At 38.8% G+C, this 22,514-nt stretch overlaps 1 protein-coding gene across 1 annotated transcript; it reads left to right on the top strand.

Annotated features, from left to right (window-relative positions):
* The first annotated feature begins 9,535 nt into the window (after positions 1–9,535).
* On the top strand, positions 9,536–10,229 carry LOC148689550 (uncharacterized). The gene is made up of 2 exons (XM_088688496.1): positions 9,536–10,104; positions 10,214–10,229. Exons 1-2 carry the CDS (start codon positions 9,626–9,628, stop codon positions 10,227–10,229), a joined length of 495 nt encoding a protein of 164 aa, XP_088544622.1. The 5' UTR covers positions 9,536–9,625.
* Positions 10,230–22,514: the final 12,285 nt, after the last annotated feature.

The raw sequence follows: 22,514 nt of genomic DNA, 5'->3' as shown, positions 1-22,514 counted from the left end.
TCGCTGATGCATCTAGCATTTGTCTCTCAATTGGAAGAAGTCCTTCGTAGAAATATTGAATTAGAAGCTCTTCTTTCATTTGATGTTGAGGGTATGATGCAACAAGAGTCTTGAAATGCTCCTAATATGCTGGAAAGGACTCCCCTTGATTTTGTTGAATTCCACTAATCTTTTTCCTCAAGAGAATGACTCTCGAAGTGGGGAAAAATTTCTCTAAGAATGCTCTTTTCATGCTTTCCCGAGATGTGACAGTTCCAGGTGCTAATTCATAAAGCGAATCTTTAGCCTTTTCCAAAAGAGAGAATGGAAAAACTTTCATCTTCAACATGTTGGCATACCACTTCAAACATGTTGGCATACCACATTGGAGTCATGCTTGAACATACCACTTCAAATTCCTTCAAATGCTTGCTTGGATCCTCCATGGACAGCCCATGGTACTTTGGAATGTGATGTAGCAAGCTAGACTTCAATTCGAACTCATCGGTCTTGTCTTGAGCTGCCCTTGGATATTGAATGCATAAGGGCACAACATTGTCCAATCCCGAGGCTGAAAGTTCCTTGATTGTTCGATTATCCGCTGCCATAACTTGTGCTTCTTCTTCCTCTCTTACCGTGACCTCTTCTTCCTCTTCTACTTCAGATTCTGAGCAAGAACTAGGTAGATTAGGTTTTGGCTCCTTCCTCTTCCTTCTCAAAGTTCATTCAAAATCGTCGTCCAAGTCCAAGATATTTGCATGAACAGGTTGAGAGCTTCGAGTCATAAACTAGTACCTAAAAACAAGAAAGTGCTTCTTCTTCCTCTCTTACCGTGACCTCTTCTTCTTCTTCTACTTCAGATTCTGAGCAAGAACTAGGTAGATTAGGTTTTGGCTTCTTCCTCTTCCTTCTCAAAGTTCATTCAAAATCGTCGTCCAAGTCCAAGATATTTGCATGAACAGGTTGAGAGCTTCGAGTCATAAACTAGTACCTAAAAACAAGAAAATAAAACAAAGTTAGAAACTAAAACAAAGTATACGAAAAAGAAACAAAAAGAAACAACGGGGGATTAGCAAAGTTTCTAATCCCTGGCAACAGCGCCAAAATTTTGATGTGATATATTATTCTCAAATTGAACCCTCTTGTTGATAATTGTAGTAAAGATGCAAGTAGGGATCGTTCTAGGCCGAGGATTAGGAGGAATTGCTAATCTACTCTAAACTGACTTAAAAACACAAAACTAAACTTAAAAAACACTTAACTAGACCTATGACTCAAAACAAAGTAAAAAGACTCAAAACAGCACAAAACAATCAAATAGACTCAAACTAGACTCTAAAGGGTGATTTGGATGAATTCTAATTTTAACTTGACTCAAAACACTTAAAAACACAAATTGGACAGATTCTAGCTAATTTGACACAACAAAGTAAAGGGGATTGGGTTTTTGACTAATTTGAAGTAGAAACAAGTAAATTGCAGAACCTAAATAAAGGAATACGAATTTGGGTGAATTGATGGGTGATTAGCAAGCTAGAGGGTCCTTCTCCACACATGATACACTTGAATACAAATTGATTTCCAGTTATTTTTTCAATAAACCATGAACCTCAACACCCAAGATTAACCGTGACATCATTAATTAACCCTCAGATTTTCCTTATGTCATTGAATTGGATGGGATACGCATCGGCAACCAAATTATTCTTCAATAGTTCCCTACATGAACAGCATAATAGAGATACAATCAAAGATCATTAAGCTTTGTGAAAATCATAAGCATTGACAAGGCATTCGTAACTATGACATCATGATACTCATGCCAGGAATTGATAGGAGCATATTTATGCGACTTAATTGGCTTGTTCTCGTGTATTTATGTTGTGTTTCCTTAGTTGTTTTAGTGTTTAAAGTCACTTTTGTGTGTTTTCAGATTATAAAGCCAAAGTGTGCAAGAAGACGCAAATTGGAGTCTTTTGGAGCAAAAGAGGAATGAATGAGTTGAAGACTTGAAGAAATATGAATTCCTAATTGAAGATGGAGTCCTACTCACATGAGGATTCCTACTCCAATGAGGATTCCTACTCCAACGAGGATTCCTACTCCAACGAGGATTCCTACTTGAAATAGGAAAGTTAAGCCAAGGTTTCCCATTTTGGTAACCTTTCCTAATCTTAAAAGTCCTTATTTTCCAGCCACTTTGAAGGCCTTGTATGCACTTTAGGACACAAAACAAAGGCCCTAGACCCCTTATCCTCCTTTGCCGCACCTTTCCCTTTCTCCCCATCCCTTGCCGTGCAAGGGGGGTATTTATGTCCTATTTTATGCACTTAAACACATTCCCCTTTCAAATAAAAACCCTAGCCGCATATTTTAGCCAAATTCCTTTTAATTTCTGATTTGATTTCCTAATTCTAGAAGCCTTTGACTTAATTTTAGTAAACCAAAATAAACTAGGGTTTTAATTTCTGGAAACCCTTTATATATTTGGATTTTAATCATTCATTCATCATTCCCTCTCTTTGCCGCAGCCACCATCACCCTAAAACATCTCTGCCGCAGCCTTCCACCCATTCCAGCCACCATTCTACCCTTCCATACACCTTCCATCCATTGCAGCCATCACCCACAACCCTTGCCGCACCACCATACCATCCTAACTCCCTTCCTAAACCAAAATCACATCCAAAAATCCCCTAAAACCTCTCTGCCGCAGCAAGGAGAAGAAGAAAGAGGAGCTTGAACGTGCAGAAATTCAAAGTGGAATTGTTGGGCGTTCTAGGTGTAATCAATCTTTTGTTCTCTATGTTTAATTTCAATTTTGTTTCTCTTGCTGTGAACATGAGAGGCTAAAACCCTAGTTAGCTAGGGGGTGATTCGAAACCATGTCTATGCTTGCAATATAAATTGATTACCTTCAGTTGGAATTTCATGAGTTGTGGATTCAATTTGTTTAACTGCTTGATTGATAACTTATTCGTGTATGTTTATTGAGAGTGCACGCTTAGTTTTCATGCAAGAATATGATGCTAGAATATAAGTGAGTTTCACCTAATAGTTACAACCTTATATTCACAAGTAGTGGAGGTCACTTATAAACGATCGCGTTAAATGAATTCTTGGCACTAGTTTCATGCTCATCATAGTAACGAATGCCTCGTCAACACTTATAGTTTTCATGTTGCTTAATGATCTTTGATTGTATCTTTATTGTGCTTTTCACGTAAAGGACTTTTGGAGAATGTTTTGAATTGTTGCATGCGCTGTCCCATCCAATTCATTAACTTAAGGAGAACTTGAAGGTTAATTTAAGCGAACCTAATTAACCCGGGGTGTTGAGTTTCATGATTCATCGAAAGACCAACTGAAAATCATCTTGTGTGCAAGTGTGACATGTGTGGAGAAGAACCTTCTAGCTAGCATTCCATCCATATTTTCATCAAATTCGTATTTACAATCTGTTTTTATTACAATCTGTGTTCTTTGTTTTAATTTCGTCAAAACTAAATCCCCCTTTACTTTAGTGTTTCAATTTAGTTAGAAAGTGTCTTAGTTTGTGTTTCTAAGTGTTTTGATTCAAGTTATCACCCAAATTCGTCCAAATTAGTGTAGGTGTTCAAAACTACCCAGATTGTGTTTTTAAGGCAGTTTTGAGTGTTTTGTTGCTGTTTTGAGTCTTTTGGTTTGTTATAGTGTTTTAGTGTTTAATTTTGCATTCTTTGAGTCTAGTTTAGTGTTTTAACCTTTGTTTTACGTTTTTGAGTCAGTTTTCAAGTGATTTAGCAATCCCTCCTAATCCCCGGTTTAGAACGATCCCTACTTATACATATACTACAATTGTCAAAAGAGGGTTTTAATTTGTGTGCTTAATTATTTAGCATCAGGAATTCAACTTACACATGATCGTGACCAGCGACCTTCACTACTTGTGAATATAAGTTCATAATGATTATGTGAAACTCCCTTATATTCTAGCATCAAATTCATGCATGCAAACTAAGTGTGCACCCTTAATCAACATACAAGAATAAGTTCTGAATCAAACAGTTAAGTAAATTGCATTCACGATTTATGAAATCATAGCTGGAGTTAATCAATTCATATTGCAAATATAATCATGGTTTCAAAGTTTCCTCTAGCTAAAACGAGTTTAGCCTCTCATGTTCACAGCAAAACAAACAAAATATAAATTAAACATTGAAAACAAAGATTGAATACACCTAGAAACGCTTCAACAATCCAACAATCTTGAATGGCAAGCATGGCTCCAAGGGGTCTTCTCTCATTCTTCTTTGTTGCGGCACAAGGGTGAGTAGGTGTGAAATTGGGTTGTGGTGTATGGTGAATAGGTGGTGTGGATTTTGGTTGAAGAATGGGTGGGTGTATGGTACGGCTGTGTGATGGATGATGGCTCAATAGGTGAATAATTGTGTTCTTATTTTGTGCGGCAGAATGTGAATATTTTAGGGAAAGGATCATAACTTTAATTAAATGTTTTGGGAAAGAATTGGACCTCAAATCCTCAAGGAAAAAGGGTATTTAAAGTCAGAATCCCAAGGGAAAAGGGAAAAAGGGTGCGGCAAGGACATAAAATAGGAAATAGGAAAGGGAAATGTGCTCCCTTGCACGGCAAGGAAAGGGAAAGAGAAGGGAGATGCGGCGTTGAGTTTGGGAATGGGATTTAGGCTTCTAGAACATATATTTAAGTGTTCTAAATTAATTAGGAACCCCTTTGATAGCTGGAACATAAGTAGGAAAAGATTAGGATTGATTAAGTCAAAATAAGGAAGTTTGACTCATGTTTCCTTCTTTGTAGTGACTCATGTTTCCTTCTTTGTAGTTGATTCCTTTTCTTCCAAATCTTGAATTAATTTCTTCCATCTCTTTAGCAGATTCTTAGCCTCCTTTGGTCTTCAATTTCGTCCATCCACCTTGCTCCAAGCATGTGCTATCCATTCCAAGCCCAAAACTGCTCCAAAATGCACCCAAATGCACTTTCTTGCCACTTGATAGGAGCATATTTAGGCGACTTACTTAGCTTGTTTTCGTGCATTTATGTTGTTAATTCAAAGTTGTTTTAGTAGTTTAAGCCATTTTCGTGTGTTTTTAGGTTCCCATGGCTAAGGAAGCAAAGAGGTGCATTTTGGAGCATTTTGGAGCAAAATTGGACTTGGAATGGATAACTTATGCTTGGAGCAAAAGGAATGGACGAAATTGAAGACCTAAAAGAGTTAGGATTCCTAATCACAAGAGGATTCCTAATCAAATGAGGAATCCTAGTCAAAGAAGGTTTCCTACTTAAAGTAGGAAAGTTAAGCCAAGGTTTCCTATTTTGGTTTAACCTTTCCTAATCCTTAATGACTCCATGTTTCAGCAACATTAAGGACTTCTATCTATTCTAGGATACAAAACAAAGTTTCCTTGCAACATAAATTCCTTGCCGTGTATCCCCTTAGTGTTTCCCTTCCTTGCTGTGCAAGGGAGGGCCTTCTTTCCTATTCTAAAGCATTCAAACACATTCCTTTTTCATATCAAACTCAGCCATAACTCACATACCCTTTTCCTATTCCAAAGTCCTTACCTAATTTCAGAAATAAATGACATTCCCCTTCTCACAATTAAAGGCCGCAAGTTACTTCCCTTTCCCTTCAATTTCTGACTTTGTGTTTCCTTTTCTTTAAGGATTTGGAGTTAATTCCTTTCCTAAACTAAGTAATAAAGCCTTAGGATTCTTTCTTCCTTATAAAAACCCCTATGCCGCACCCTTATTAGACCTAATCACCCTTCCATACAACCTGCCTTCATTCACTCAGAAAACCAATCTTTGCCGCAGCCTTCCATCCAACTTTCCACCCTTCCCCTACTTCCAAACCTTCATCCAAGCCTCCATACACCACCCATAACATTTTCCGCACCACCCTACCTTCCTAAATCCATTCAAAACCCAGAAAATTATCCACAAAACCACCTTAGGCTCTTGTGCCGTGACTTAGCAAGGAAGAGGAGAAGGAAGATGAAGCCTTGGACGTTTGTGCATTCGAGTTGGAGTGTTGGAACGTTTTTAGGTGTAATCTATCTTTTGTTTTCAATGTTTAATTCTATTTTCCTTTGTTTTGTTATGAATATGAGAGGCTAAACTCGTTTTAGCCTAGGGATGCTTTGAAACCATGATTACGTTTATAATATGAGTTGATAAATTCCAGTTGTGATTTCATAAATTGTGAATGCAATTTACTTAACCGTTTGATGGATAACTTATTCTTGTATGTCGATTAGGGAGGCCTACTTAATTTGCATGCTTGAATTTGGTGCTAGAATATAAGGGAATTTCACATAATCGTCACAAACTTATATTCACAAGTAGTTAAGGTTGTTTTCACAATCATGTTAAGTAAATTCCTAGCATGAGTATCACGATGTCATAGTTACAAGTGCTTTGTCAATACTTATGATTTCCATTGAACGTAATGATCTTTGATTGTATCTCTATTATGATGTCATGTAGGGGACTTTTGAAGAATGCTTTGGATTGTCGTATGATGTCATCCAATCCACTAACTTAAGGGAAATCTAAGGGTTAATTAGTGATGTCACGGTTAATCTGGGGTGTTGAGGTTCATTGTTTATCGGAAAAGCAACTGGAAATCAATTTATGTTTGAATGTATCATGTGTGGAGAAGTATCCCTTGGCTATCCCATCATCTATTGGTTTTTCTTAATTTCGTCAAAATCTGTTTTAAAGTTTTAATTTACTTGTTTTTCTTTTAAATTCGTCCAAAATCAAATCCCCTTTACTTACTTGTTCCAAATCTGTCCAAAAGTGTCTTTTTGAGTCTTTTGAGTCAAAACTAATTGTATTTTCGTCCAAATTGAGTCTTAGAGTCTAAATTGAGTCTTTTTTATTGTTTTGAGTAGTTTTGAGTCATTGAAGTTTGTTTTGAGTGATAGGAGCATATTCATGCGACTTAATTAGCTTGTTCTCGTGCATTTATGTTGTGTTTACTTAGTTATTTTAGTGTTTAAGGCCACTTTTGTGTATTTTCAGATTATAAGGCCCAAAGTGTGCAAGAAGATGCAAATTGGAGTATTTTGGAGCGAAAGAGGAATGAATGAGTTGAAGACTTGAAGAAACGACGAATTCCTACTCCAACGATGAATTCTTATCAAAACGAGGAATCCTACTCAAACAAGGTTTCCTATTTGAAGTAGGAAAGTTAACCCTAAGTTTCCCGTTTTGGTAACCTTTCCTAATCTAAACGTCCGTATTTTCTAGCCACTTTGTAGGCCTTGTATGCACTTTAGGACACAAAACCAAGGCCCTAGCCCAATTACATAGCCTTAGCCGTGACTTTTCCCTTCTCCCCTTCCCTTGCCGTGCAAGGGGGGGCATTTTTGTCTAATGTTATGTAATTAAACCCTAAGCCTTCTAGTTCTAATCTCAGCCATTCACCCTAATTTTACCACCTTAGCCGCACCTTAGGGGGATGATATATTGCATTCATTCACAAAACCTAGCAGCCGCAAATCCCATATTTTTTTTTCTCACATCATTCAGCCACATATTGACAAAAACGTAGCAGCCGCAAGTTTTGATTCCATTCATTCATATTTTCCCATGCAGCCGCACCATATTGGGACTTCAACATTCACATATTTTACTCTAATAAACTATCTCCCATCCATCATCCAAACCCTAAGCTGCCCATTATTTTTCTAAGCCGTGGCCCCCATTTATTTTTTATGCCCTAATAAAACCAAAAAGAAATCCCAGCCGCAACACCATATTCCTATTATTTCTTCTCTGCCGTGCATAAGAGAGACCAATTCCAGCCTTCCCCATCTTCACGCAGCCACCATCACACCACCACTCTAATTCACTCCCTAAGCCGTGCCTTCCCCCAGGCAGTGCAGCCACCATCCCATTATCCCATTCATTCATCCTTGCCGCTGCCAATATATCCATTTCCATCCTCCCTTCACACAAAAAAAACAAAAACAGCCGCATCACCCATTCTCTCCCATAATTCCCACCTAAGCCGCACCCATTCTCTACACAATTCGCAGCCACCATAACCTCCCCTTCATCCGTGCATTCACAACCATTTTTCAGCCACATCCACCACCTTGCCGAACCCCCAAATCATCCAAAACCTCACTGCCGCAGCAAGGAGAAGAGGAAAGAGGAGCTTCGACGCGCAGAAATTCAAGTGGATTCGTTGGGCGTTCTAGGTGTAATCAATCCTTTGTGCTTTATGTTTAAATTCAATTGTATTTCTCTTTTTGTGAACATGAGAGGCTAAACCCCTATTTAGCTAGGGGGCGATTCGAAACCATGTTTATGCTTGCAATATGATTTGATTACTTTTGGTTGGAATTTCATGAGTGGTGAATTCAATTTGTTTAACTGCTTGATCGATAACTTATTTATGTATGTTGATTGAGAGTGCACGCTTAATTTTCATGCATGAATATGACGCTAGAATATAAGTGAGTTTCACCTAATAGTTATGAACTTATATTCACAAGTAGTGGAGGTTGCTTAAAAACAATCGCGTTAAATGAATTCTTGGCACTAGTTTCATGCTCATCATAGTAACGAATGCCTCGTCGACACTTATAGTTTTCATGATGCTTAATGATCTTTGATTGTATCTTTATTGTGCTTTTCACGTAAAGGACTTTTGGAGAATGTTTTGACTTGCGTTGCGCTAACCCATCCAATTCATTAACTTAAGGAAAACTTGACGGTTAGTTTAAGCGGACCTAATTAACCCGGGGTGTTGAGTTTCATAATTCATAGAAAGACCAACTGAAAATCAAATTGTATGCAAGTGTAACATGTGTGGAGAAGAACCTTCTAGCTAGCATTCATCCATATTTTTATCACATTCATATTTACATTCTGTCTTTAAATTACAATCTGTGCATTTAGTTTAATTTCGTCAAAACCTCAATCCCCCTTTACTTTAGTGTCTTATTTAGTTAGAAAGTGTCTTAGTTTGTGTTTATAAGTGTTTTGCAGTCTTTAAGTCTAGTTTAGTGTTTTTAACGTTTGTTTTACGTTTTTGAGTCAGTTTCCAAGTGATTTAGTAATCCCTCCTAATCCCCGGTCTAGAACGATCCCTACTTGCATCTTTACTACAATTGTCAAAAGAGGGTTTTAATTTGTGTGCTTAATTAGTTCGCATCAAATTTTTGGCGCCGTTGCCGGGGATTAGCAACTTTGCTAATCCCTTGGATTGTTACTTTCTCTTTAATTTAGTTTTTGTTAAGAATTCTGACCTTGTTTTGTTTTCCTTGTTTAGGTACTAGTGCATGACTCGGAGTTCTCAACCGATTCGTGAGCATATCTCAGATTTTGACAGCGATTTTGAGAGGACTTTGAGACGGAAGAGGAAGCCACACGAACCAAGTCCACAACGTCCGGAATCTGACCTTGAAGAAGAAGAGGCCACGACAGGTGTATTTGAGGAACCCACAAGTCATGGCCGTGGATACCCGGACACTCAAGGAGCTTTCGGCCTCGGGATTGGATAATGCAGCACCCTTGTGTATCCAATATCCCCCACCTGCCGAAGGGAACACCGACGAGTTCGAGTTGAAGTCCAGTTTGCTCCACCATATTCCGAAGTACCATGGGTTGTCCATGGAGGATCCGAACAAGCACTTGAAGGAATTTGAGGTGGTGTGTTCAAGCATGACTCCCGTCAACGTCGACGGAAGCATATTGAAGATGAAGGCTTTCCCATTTTCTTTGATGGACAAAGCCAAGGATTGGTTGTACGACTTAGCTCCCGGAACCGTCACATCATGGGAAAGCATGAAGAGGGCTTTTCTGGAGAAGTTTTTCCCAACTTCTCGAATCATCTTTTTGCGTAAAAGGATAAGTGGGATTCAACAAGAAGAAGGTGAGTCATTTCCTACGTATTATGAACGTTTTAAATCTCTTGTTGCTTCGTGTCCACAGCACCAGATGAAGGAGGAGTTGCTTCTACAATACTTCTACGAGGGGCTCCTACCTATCGAACGTCAAATGCTCGATGCCTCAGCGGGTGGAGCATTGGTGGACAAGACACCCAGGGATACTAAGGTTTTGATCGCTAACCGAGCGTTAAACGCTCAACAGTACGAAGGAGTAAGCCAAAGAGGAACCCCACGACAGCAAGTACATGAGGTAAGTTCCACACCCGACATTCATTCCCAGTTAGCTAATCTTACTTCCATTGTGTCTCAGATGGCCGAAGGAATGAGGGTGCAAGGACCGAGTGTATGTGGAGTGTGTTCTATCCAAGGACATGCGTCTGAGAAGTGCCCGCAACTCATTGAAAATGGTGGATGGGAAAGTGCCAACGCAATTGGGTTTCAAGGTCAAAACCAACCAAGGAACGATCCGTATTCCAACACCTACAATCCCGGTTGGAGAGACCACCCAAACTTCAAATGGAGGGAGCCCCAACAACCACCACAACAAGGAGGCTTTAGGCAACAACCTCCGGGCTTCTTCACCAAGCCATACGTCCCCACACAAGCACCTCCACAATCTGCCCAAACAAGTTCAGGTAACACTTTAGACAATGATACACTTCTTAAGTTACTAACGAATTTGTCTCAGGGGCAAGAAAATCAAGCCAAAGCCATGCAAAACCAAGATAAGAGGGTGGAGCAATTGGAGAAACAAATTGGGCAGATTGCAGATTTTGTAGGGAAGTTTTGTGAGCAAGGCCAACTCCTTAGCTCTACCATTCCAAACCCCAAGGGAGGCTTCGAAAGTGCAAAGGCCATACTCTTGAGAAGTGGAAAAGAAGTCGGGGCAGGTCCTACACCATCACCAGCAAACCCCGAAGAGGATGAAAAACGAAGAATTGAAGAGGAGGAATCAAGACAACCCACGGCAAAGGTGGAAACACCTTTGCCGCAAGCTTGTGTTGACCCAAAAGTGTCCAATTCGGCCAATAAAGGTAAAAATGTGTTAAATTCAGTTCCTACTAATGTTGTTCCTTCGAATGTGCCTTTTCCTAGTAGGTTCATGCAAGCGAAGAAAGAAGAAGCCGAGAAGGACATCCTTGAGACATTCCGGAAAGTTCAAGTAAACATACCCCTTTTGGATGCAATCAAGCAAGTCCCGAGGAACGCCAAATTTCTCAAGGAGCTTTGCACCACAAGGAAGAGGATGTCGACCAAAGAAGTGGTAAAGGTAGGTGAAAATGTCTCTGCCATCTTGCAACGCAAACTACCCCCCAAATGCAAAGATCCGGGTAGTTTTACCATTCCTTGTGTCATTGGAAATACTAAATTTGAATCTGCCATGCTAGACTTAGGTGCCTCTATAAATGTTATGCCATATTCAATTTATGCATCTATGAACCTAGGAGTATTGAAAAATGATGGTGTAATTATACAATTGGCCGATGGATCTAACGCCTATCCAAAGGGAGTTTTGGAAGATGTGTTAGTGCAGGTAAATCATTTAATCTTTCCGGCGGATTTCTATGTGCTCGAGATGGATGAATCTGACCATGCCCCTACGTTGCCAATCCTACTTGGCCGGCCATTCATGAAGACGGCTCGGACAAAGATTGATGTGTTTAATGGAACTTTGTCCATGGAATTTGATGGGGAAGTTGTTAATTTTAGTCTTTCTGATTCTATTAAGTATCCTAGTGAGGATCATTCATGTTTCTCCATTGATGTAATTGACTCTTTGGCGCAGGGATATATGGAAGATTTGAATGCCGATGCGCTTGAAAACGTCATTACAAGAAGCATGGAGCTCAAAACCAAGCAAGGGGGATTGATGCTAGGCCACGGCACACACATTCCAATGCATGCCGTGCACCCTAGTGAGGAATGTATGGAGTTCGTTGCTGCCCTAGAGTCACTGCCTAGGCACGAGGGTAAATTTTCTAACTTTGAGTCAATTCCCATTTCGACTAATAAGTTGCTTCCATCCATAGTTCAGGCACCTACCCTTGATCTCAAACCACTACCGGGCCATTTGAAGTACATTTTCTTAGGGGAAGAGGAGACATTACCGGCCATTATTTCTTCATCACTCACGGCACAAGAAGAGGAGAAACTAGTGCGTGTTTTGAAGGAGTTCAAATCTGCCCTAGGTTGGACGTTGGCCGATATCAAAGGTATTAGTCCCGCCACATGTATGCATCACATATTTCTTGAGGAGGGGGCCAAACCAACTAGAGAGGCTCAACGCCGTCTTAACCCTCCGATGATGGAAGTAGTGAAGAAGGAGATAATCAAACTCCTTGATTGTGGAGTCATCTATCCAATCTCGGATAGTAAGTGGGTGTCACCTATCCAATGTGTGCCGAAGAAATCTGGAGTGACGGTGGTAGAAAATGCGGAGAATGAGCTGGTACCCACTTGAATCCAAACTGGTTGGCGCGTATGCACTGATTATAGGAAGATAAATGCCACCACGAGGAAGGACCACTTCCCATTGCCGTTCCTAGATCAAATGTTGGAAAGCTCTCAAGTATTTGCTTACGAAAAAGGAGGCCAAGCCTAGACTAATTCGATGGATGTTGCTTCTACAAGAGTTTGACATTGAGATTCGGGATAAGAAGGGTGTGGAGAACGTGGTGGCTGACCACCTAAGTCGAATGGTGCATGAGGAAGCATTGCCGATTTCGGAAACATTTCCGGATGAACAACTTATGTCCGTTAAGGTAAGTACCCCTTGGTATGCCGATTTGGTTAATTTTTTGGCGTCTAAGCAAGTTCCTAACACTTTAAGCAAGGCTCAACGTGATAAATTAAAAAAGGATGCACGTTTTTATGTTTGGGACGACCCTTATTTGTGGAAAATAGGCCCGGATCAGATTGTGCGTCGTTGTGTTCATGAATCTGAATTTAATTCCATTTTGAGTTTTTGCCATACATATGCATGTGGTGGACACTTTGGCACACAACGCACAGCATTTAAGGTTCTTGAAAGTGGTTTCTATTGGCCTACATTGTTTAGAGATGCTAGGGCTTTTTGCTTAACATGTGATAGATGTCAAAAGACCGGAAGTTTAGGTCAAAGAGACCAAATGCCACAAACCCCAATCCTTGTTGTTGAAATCTTTGATGTGTGGGGTATTGATTTTATGGGTCCGTTCCCTATGTCTTTTGGTTTTACGTACATTTTACTTGCCGTTGATTATGTGTCAAAGTGGGTGGAAGTTAAAGCCACCCGAACTAACGATTCTAGAGTTGTTGCAGATTTTGTAAAATCTAACATTTTCTCTAGATTTGGGATGCCTCGAGTACTCATAAGCGATGGAGGGTCTCATTTTTGTAACCGCACCATTGCGGCGTTGCTCAAGAAGTACAACGTGTTGCATAAGGTTTCCACACCTTATCACCCCCAAACCAGTGGCCAAGCCGAAGTTTCAAATCGAGAAATCAAGCAAATCCTGGAAAAGACTGTTGGGCCGAATAGAAAGGATTGGAGCTTGCGTTTGGAGGATGCACTGTGGGCCTATCGAACGGCTTACAAAACGCCCATTGGTATGTCCCCATTTCGGCTAGTCTATGGCAAGCCATGCCATCTACCCGTAGAGCTTGAGCATAAGGCACATTGGGCGGTCAAGACCTTCAATATGGATGTGGACGCAGCGGGAAACCATAGGAAGCTACAATTGAGTGAGCTTGATGAGATTAGGCATGAAGCATATGAGAATGCCCGGATTTACAAGGAGAAGACCAAGGCCGTCCATGACAAGATGATTAGAGGCAAAACATTCTCCATCGGGTAGAAAGTGTTGCTATTCAATTCCCGTCTTCGATTATTCCCCGGTGAATGGCCATAGGTTGAAACCCTCCTACGAGAACTTTGTTGAGCACGTTGTGGAGGAGATCCCATTGCATGCCGTGGGCTCCAATGGGGAATGAGCATAATGTCGTCCGGCTGCAAGACGTAAAAGAAAGCGCTTCGTGGGAGGCAACCCATGCAATCACCAAGGAGAAGATGGAATCTACACTCCATAACCAGATTTGCGTCCCTAACCTCTTCTCTTTGTTATTTACATTCTGCCATGTTTAGTGTGTTTAGTTGCTGTTTGTGTGTTTGTTTTTGTTAGGTGTGATTTTAAGCTTAAAACATTGAGGACAATGTTTGATTCAAGTGTGGGGGGGGGGGGGTAACATTCTGTTTTGAGATATTTTTGCATGAAATTCGTAGGGTATTACCACCTAACATGTCTAAACTTGTTTCCCACTGTTTTTAAGTGTTTTTAAGCTATTTTAGAGTGTTTTAGAGTGTGTTGACTTAAAAATCCGAAAATACCATAAAAATTTGAAAAATTGTTTTGAAAAACCCAAAAAGAGTTGTTTTTGTGTGTTTGTTTGTGTCGTAGGTTACCTTCCAACACAATGATGAGGATTTGGTTTTTAATTGCATGATGGTTAAAGAAAGTTACAAACATGGATGGACGTTTGATATACTCTTTGGTTTATGCTTGGTTGTAGTTATAGTTTACGAATTCACATGTAATCACAAATGATAAAAATCAGTTTTTGTAACATGCTTGAAGGAAGGAACTCAAACTAACGCTACATCCCTGTGAGACTTAAGCCTAAACGTTTATTTGGAGAGTAATAATCTGTGCATCATTGTTTTCTAAAGTTGTTGCATGATCTCATTATTCTTTTCTTGGTTACTACTTAGAAGGCGTTTCATCACTTAGTTCCAAATGCTAGAACTCATGCCCATTTCATTCAAAGCATGTTATTGATTTGCATACCACATATTCAAGATGAAGTTGTGTAGTGACCACCATCAAAGCCAAACAGCCATGTGCCCTTCACTCATTTTGTGTTTAAGTTTAACCCCATTGAGCCGTGTTAGCCCATGTTCTTTGTTAACCCATATCATCCTCACCTAGCCTAGATTAGGACCATCCGTACCCTTGTTCTTGAAGCATAGTAAGCATGAATGAATTCCTTTTGATTAATGTGTTGCAGGAAATAAGTGTGGGGGAAGGATTATTGATGTGAGTGAAAAAAAAAAAAGAAAAAGAAAGAAAAAGAAGTGAAAAAGAGTTGAAAAGTATTGTTTGTTGAAGTAAGGGCCCAAAACAATGAATTAGGCCCTAAGAGTTGTTTGAATCTCCCCGATGTGTCTAAAAGTTGAATTCTGCATTCTAAGTGAATTCTAAGTCTTAATTTCATACTTTGCTACTATTGCTTAAAGAACTTTTGTTTATCCCTACCTTTCCTTGTGAGCCAATACCTCAAGCCCCGTTACAACCCTTGACTTCTATCTTGAGTGTTGTGTATTTCAATTGTGGAGTTTGAATTTGGTATTGATGCGAGAATTATACGCACACAAATTAAACCCTCTTTTTGACAATTGTAGTAAGTATGTAAGTAGGGATCATTCTGGACCGGGGATTAGGAGGGATTGTTAATCACTTGGATTTGACTCAAAAACGCTAAAAACACAATCTAAAACACTATACTAGACTCAAAGAATGCAAAACTAAACTTTAAAACACTAAGACAAACCAAAGACTCAAAATGCTTTAAAGCATAAACTGAATTGATTTCTAACTAAATTGAACAATAAGGTAAAGGGGGATTTAGGTTTTGATTAAACTAAATGACAGATTGTAAATTAAAGCATAAGGAAATGAAGTAAACACAAAATGAATGAATCAACAGCTAATAAAAAGAGATAGCACAAATGGAGATGAAGCTAGAGATTCGATTTCACCATTGCTAAGCCAAGTCCATGCTTGTTAAGTCAGATTATACTCATCCCTCTACTTATTTCTTGGGTTTGTTTCACTTAGATATGATCAGCCATATGATGTGTGGATTTGATCAAATGTCTCTAATCATGAGCCTAATTGTGATGTGCAACTTTGGTTCCTAATCAAGACTATGTAGTGCACAAGAAACTTTCACAAAACCAAAGGGAACACTCGACAGGATGTTTGCAAAACATTCCCTTCATTCATTCACATATCTACCAAGATTATGCATGATGTGTGCTTTAATCTTGGCTAAACAACCTGTGGTTAATTCAAATGATGATCAAGCATTAAAATCAACACACTAAGTCACAATTAAATCGGAGAATGAAACAAGAAATAGATAGATTAAATGAGAATTCCGAATTAACTACATGGCAATCTTGCAAGGCTACATCGAATCCCTAGAGAGAGATTAGTTACACTTCATGTTTACAAAAGGTTTGACATAAAAATATATAACATGAGTGAACATAGGATTAAGAAGAAAGAACCCTTGAAGCAAAACTGATGTCGAAATCCTTTAAGAAATGGGAGAGTGTATCTAATGGAATGAAGCCGAGAGGAAGTTCCTCATGGTACCAAAACAAAGAGAATCAAAGAAACACCTAAACATTCCAACAACTCAAACTTGAATTGTATGAACGTTTAGGCCCTCTTATCTTCCTCTTCGTCGTAGCACAAGGTCTAAGGGATGTTGTTGGTGTGTTGAATGGATTGGGGAATTATGGAAATGGATGAGGAGTGGTGTTTGGATTATAAGGGAATGGTAGCTCACGGCAATGAGGGAAGATTGGATGTGTTTGTGATGTGTTGTGTATGAAAATGAGATGTGTTTTTTGTGTATGAATGCATGGGTTTTTATAGGGGGAATGGGAGAATAAGTGGGTGATTGTTTAAGAGTGAATGTGGTTGTTATGATTGAGAGTGCATGTGGGTGAAATAATGATGGAAAAAGAGCTAGGTTGTTGGTGTGTGAATGCATGTGTTGAATGATTAGAGTGCATGTGGGTGAATATGTGGTTGAAATGATGAAGTAGGAAGGTGGAAATGCATGTGTTGAATTGGTGGTGCAATGATGAAAGAGTAAGTGCATGTGTGTGTGAATGGTGGTGCAATGATGAAAGAGCAAGTGCATGTGTGTGTGAATGCATGTGGCTAAGGGTTGTTGATTGGGCTAGAGGTTTTGCATGGCTCAAAGGATTGTTTGATTGGGCTAGGCCCTTTGTTTTATGTCCAAAGTACATACAAGGCTTTCAAATTCGTCCAACACTTTGGCTCCAAGCATATGCTATCCATTCCAAGCCCAATTTTGCTCCAAAATGCTCCAAAATGCATCTTTTTGCTTCCTTAGCCATATGAACCTAAAAACACACGAAAATGGCTTAAACTACTAAAACAACTATGAATTAACAACATAGATGCACGAAAACAAGCTAAGTAAGTCGCCTAAATATGCTCCTATCAGGTATGAGCATATGGTGTCACTGGTTCTTGCATCTAAGTAGTAGCATTCCATTCATGAGATCATATCTAAACACGTTTACTTACTCCAGAAATTGCTTTCTTTGTTATAACATATGTGAGTACTAGTCTTTCATGTTTACATCAATCTTCTCACATATAACTAGTGTAGGGCGTGTAGTCAGAAAATCTGAGTGAAAATTGAGTGCATAACTAGTGAGGAATTGAGGGAGTTCTCTAAGGCATGTTACTACGTTCAAAATGTGTTTTAATTGATTAAATGCGAACTAGTGAATGGTGACTATGATTAAGTATATGCTTGAGGGGAGGGAAGACTAAAAGCTATGTGAGTAATGATCTTTGACATGTCATGTTTTATTGGAAATCCCTGAGGCAAACGTTGGAAGGTTTAGGTTATGTTTTGTTTGTTTTGTTTCGTTTTGTTTAGTTTAGTTGTTTTGTTTTGCTCGAGGACTAGCAAAAGTTAAGTGTGGGGGAATTCGATAGGAGCATATTCATGCGACTTAATTAGCTTGTTCTCATGCATTTATGTTGTGTTTACTTAGTTATTTTAGTGTTTAAGGCCACTTTTGTGTATTTTCAGATTATAAGGCCCAAAGTGTGCAAGAAGATGCAAATTGGAGTATTTTGGAGCGAAAGAGGAATGAATGAGTTGAAGACTTGAAGAAACGACGAATTCCTACTCCAACGATGAATTCTTATCAAAACGAGGAATCCTACTCAAACAAGGTTTCCTATTTGAAGTAGGAAAGTTAACCCTAAGTTTCCCGTTTTGGTAACCTTTCCTAATCTAAACGTCCGTATTTTCTAGCCACTTTGTAGGCCTTGTATGCACTTTAGGACATAAAACCAAGGCCCTAGCCCAATTACATAGCCTTAGCCGTGACTTTTCCCTTCTCCCCTTCCCTTGCCGTGCAAGGGGGGGGCATTTTTGTCTAATGTTATGTAATTAAACCCTAAGCCTTCTAGTTCTAATCTCAGCCATTCACCCTAATTTTACCATCTTAGCCGCACCATAGGGGGATGATATATTGCATTCATTCACAAAACCTAGCAGCCGCAAATCCCATATTTTTTTTTCTCACATCATTCAGCCACATATTGACAAAAACGTAGCAGCCGCAAGTTTTGATTCCATTCATTCATATTTTCCCATGCAGCCGCACCATATTGGGACTTCAACATTCACATATTTTACTCTAATAAACTATCTCCCATCCATCATCCAAACCCTAAGCTTCCCATTATTTTTCTAAGCCGTGGCCCCCATTTATTTTTTATGCCCTAATAAAACCAAAAAGAAATCCCAGCCGCAACACCATATTCCTATTATTTCTTCTCTGCCGTGCATAAGAGAGACCAATTCCAGCCTTCCCCATCTTCACGCAGCCACCATCACACCACCACTCTAATTCACTCCCTAAGCCGTGCCTTCCCCCAGCCAGTGCAGCCACCATCCCATTATCCCATTCATTCATCCTTGCCGCTGCCAATATATCCATTTCCATCCTCCCTTCACACAAAAAAAACAAAAACAGCCGCATCACCCATTCTCTCCCATAATTCCCACCTAAGCCGCACCCATTCTCTACACAATTCGCAGCCACCATAACCTCCCCTTCATCCGTGCATTCACAACCATTTTTCAGCCACATCCACCACCTTGCCGAACCCCCAAATCATCCAAAACCTCACTGCCGCAGCAAGGAGAAGAGGAAAGAGGAGCTTCGACGCGCAGAAATTCAAGTGGATTCGTTGGGCGTTCTAGGTGTAATCAATCCTTTGTGCTTTATGTTTAAATTCAATTGTATTTCTCTTTTTGTGAACATGAGAGGCTAAACCCCTATTTAGCTAGGGGGCGATTCGAAACCATGTTTATGCTTGCAATATGATTTGATTACTTTTGGTTGGAATTTCATGAGTGGTGAATTCAATTTGTTTAACTGCTTGATCGATAACTTATTTATGTATGTTGATTGAGAGTGCACGCTTAATTTTCATGCATGAATATGACGCTAGAATATAAGTGAGTTTCACCTAATAGTTATGAACTTATATTCACAAGTAGTGGAGGTTGCTTAAAAACAATCGCGTTAAATGAATTCTTGGCACTAGTTTCATGCTCATCATAGTAACGAATGCCTCGTCGACACTTATAGTTTTCATGATGCTTAATGATCTTTGATTGTATCTTTATTGTGCTTTTCACGTAAAGGACTTTTGGAGAATGTTTTGACTTGCGTTGCGCTAACCCATCCAATTCATTAACTTAAGGAAAACTTGACGGTTAGTTTAAGCGGACCTAATTAACCCGGGGTGTTGAGTTTCATAATTCATAGAAAGACCAACTGAAAATCAAATTGTATGCAAGTGTAACATGTGTGGAGAAGAACCTTCTAGCTAGCATTCATCCATATTTTTATCACATTCATATTTACATTCTGTCTTTAAATTACAATCTGTGCATTTAGTTTAATTTCATCAAAACCTCAATCCCCCTTTACTTTAGTGTCTTATTTAGTTAGAAAGTGTCTTAGTTTGTGTTTATAAGTGTTTTGCAGTCTTTAAGTCTAGTTTAGTGTTTTTAACGTTTGTTTTACGTTTTTGAGTCAGTTTCCAAGTGATTTAGTAATCCCTCCTAATCCCCGGTCTAGAACGATCCCTACTTGCATCTTTACTACAATTGTCAAAAGAGGGTTTTAATTTGTGTGCTTAATTAGTTCGCATCATTGAGTCATACAAGTTTAGTTAAGAGTCTTTTGAGTTTGTTTAAGTGTTTTTAAGCATATTTTTGTATCTTTGAGTTAGTTTTCATTAGATTAGCAATCCCTCCTAATCCCCGGCCTAGAACGATCCCTACTTATATCTATACTACAATTGTCAAAAAGAGGGTTTAATTTGTGTGCTATTATTTATCACATCACCACTTTAGCCAATTAGACCTACAAACACACAAAAATAGCTTAAAATACTAAAATAACTAAGAACTAACAACATAAATGCAAGAAAACAAGCTAACTAAGTTGCATAAATATGCTCCTATCAAGGAGATAAGGAATGAGGCTTATGAGAACGCTCCCATTTACAAAGAGAAAACAAAGGCTTTCCATGACAAGATGATTCGTAGCAAGACGTTCTCTATAGGGCAAAAAGTGTTACTTTTCAATTCTCACCTTCGATTGTTTCTAGGTAAGTTACGTTCTAAAGGGATTGATCCTTTTGTTATTACTAATGTCCTTCCTTATGGTGCAGTCCAAATTCAAAGTTTAAAGACCGGAAACGATTTCAAAGTGAATGGACATTGTTTGAAGCCATATTATGAGCACTTTGAGTAGCAGGTGGAGGAGGATATACCCCTCCAGGTCGTGGGCTCCAATGAAGCTTAAAAGGAGGTATCGTCAGGTTGGAAGACGTTAAAGCAAGCGCTTCTTGGGAGGCAACCCATGCAAATAAAGAAGACCTAGGAATCTCCAACACTCCACAACCAGATTTGCGTTCCTAAACCCTACTCTTTATCGCTTTTACTTTGCCATGATTGTCATGATTGTTAGTAGCGTTATTTGTTTGTTTGTTTGTGAGTCTATGCTTAAAACATTGAGGACAATGTTTGGTTTAAGTGTTGAGAGGGGGGGGTAAACAAGCTGTTTTGCATGATTTTCGTGGGATTTTATCACCTATCACTTCTAATGTTGATTCTCACTGTTTTTAAGTGTTTTAGTGTGTTTTTAAGTGTTTTAAACAGAAAATCTGAAAATTCGAAAAAAAAAATTGAAAAAGAGTGTTTAAAAAACCCAAAAAAAGTTATTTTTAGAGTCAATTTTGTTTTTGTGTTTGTTTGTGTCTTAGGGTACCTTCCAACACAATGATGAGGATTTGGTTTTTAATTGCATGACTGTTAAAGAAAGTTACAAACATGGATGGAAGTTTGATATGCTCTTTGATTTATGCTTAGTTGTAGTTGAATTTACGAATTCACATGTAATCACAAAAATGAAAAAATCAGTTCTTGTAACATGCTTGAAGGAAGAAACTCAAACTAACGCTACAACCTTGAGAGACTTGAGCCTAAACTTTATTTGGAGAGTTATTAATCTTGATGTTTTTGTTTTCTAAAGTCGTTGCATGATCTCATTATTCTTTGCTTGGTTGCTACTTAGAATGTGTTTCATCACTATAGTTTCAAATACTAGAACTCATGCCCATTTCATTCAAAGCATGATATTGATTGCATAACATACAATAAGATGAAGTTGTTTAGTGAAACCAGAGCAAAAAAGCCTTACCCTTTGCATATGTTGATGCGAGATTTATGCGCACACAAATTAAACCCTATTTGTGACAATTGTAGTAATGATGTAAGTAGGAATCGTTCTAACCGGGGATTAACTAGGGGTGCTAATCTAATTTGAATTGACTTGAAAACACAAAAACTAAATGTAAATACTCTTAACAAGACTACTATGACTCAGAATGGCTTTGAAAAACTCAAACTGCCTAAAACAATCAAACTGACTCAAATAGAAACTAGAACTTGATTTAGACGAATTTGAAACTGTTTATGACTCCAAAAGCTTAAAGATACAAAAATAAAACAAATACGAATGATTAAGACTCAACGAAATATGGGGGAAATGTGTTTGGACGATATTAAATTAAATGGACAGAATATAATTAAAGGCAAAATGTAAATATGAATGTGATGAAAATATGGATGATGGAATAGCCAAGGGGTTCTTCTCCACACATGTTACACTTGCATACAATATTGATTCTCAGTTGGTCTTTCGATAAGTTGTGAAACTCAACACCCCGGGTTAATTAGGTCCGCTTAAATTAACCGTCAAGTTCTCCTTAAGTCAATAAATTGGATGGGTTAGCGCAACGCAATTCACCACTTTCTCCAAAAGTCCTTTACGTGAAAAGCACAATAAAGATACAATCAAAGATCATTAAGCATTATGAAAACTATAAGTATTGACGAGGCATTCGTTACTATGGAATACGCATGAAACTTATGCCAAGAATTCGTTTAACACGATTGTTTATAAGCAACCTCCACTACTTGTGAATATAAGTTCATAACGATTAGGTGAAATTCACTTATATTCTAGCGTCATGTTTATGCATGAAAATTAAGCGCGCATTCTTAATAAACATTCACAAATAAGTTATCAATCAAACGGTTAAACAAATTGAATCCACAACTTATGAAATTCCAACGAAAGTTAATCAATTCATATTGCAAATATAAACATAGTTTCGAATCACCCCCTAGCTAAAGGGGGTTTAGTT

This window comes from Pyrus communis, chromosome 17, assembly GCF_041283825.1.
Source record: "Pyrus communis isolate YQ-2024b chromosome 17, ASM4128382v1, whole genome shotgun sequence".
NCBI lineage: Eukaryota > Viridiplantae > Streptophyta > Magnoliopsida > Rosales > Rosaceae > Pyrus > Pyrus communis.
This window is presented reverse-complemented; position numbering and strand designations above follow the sequence as displayed.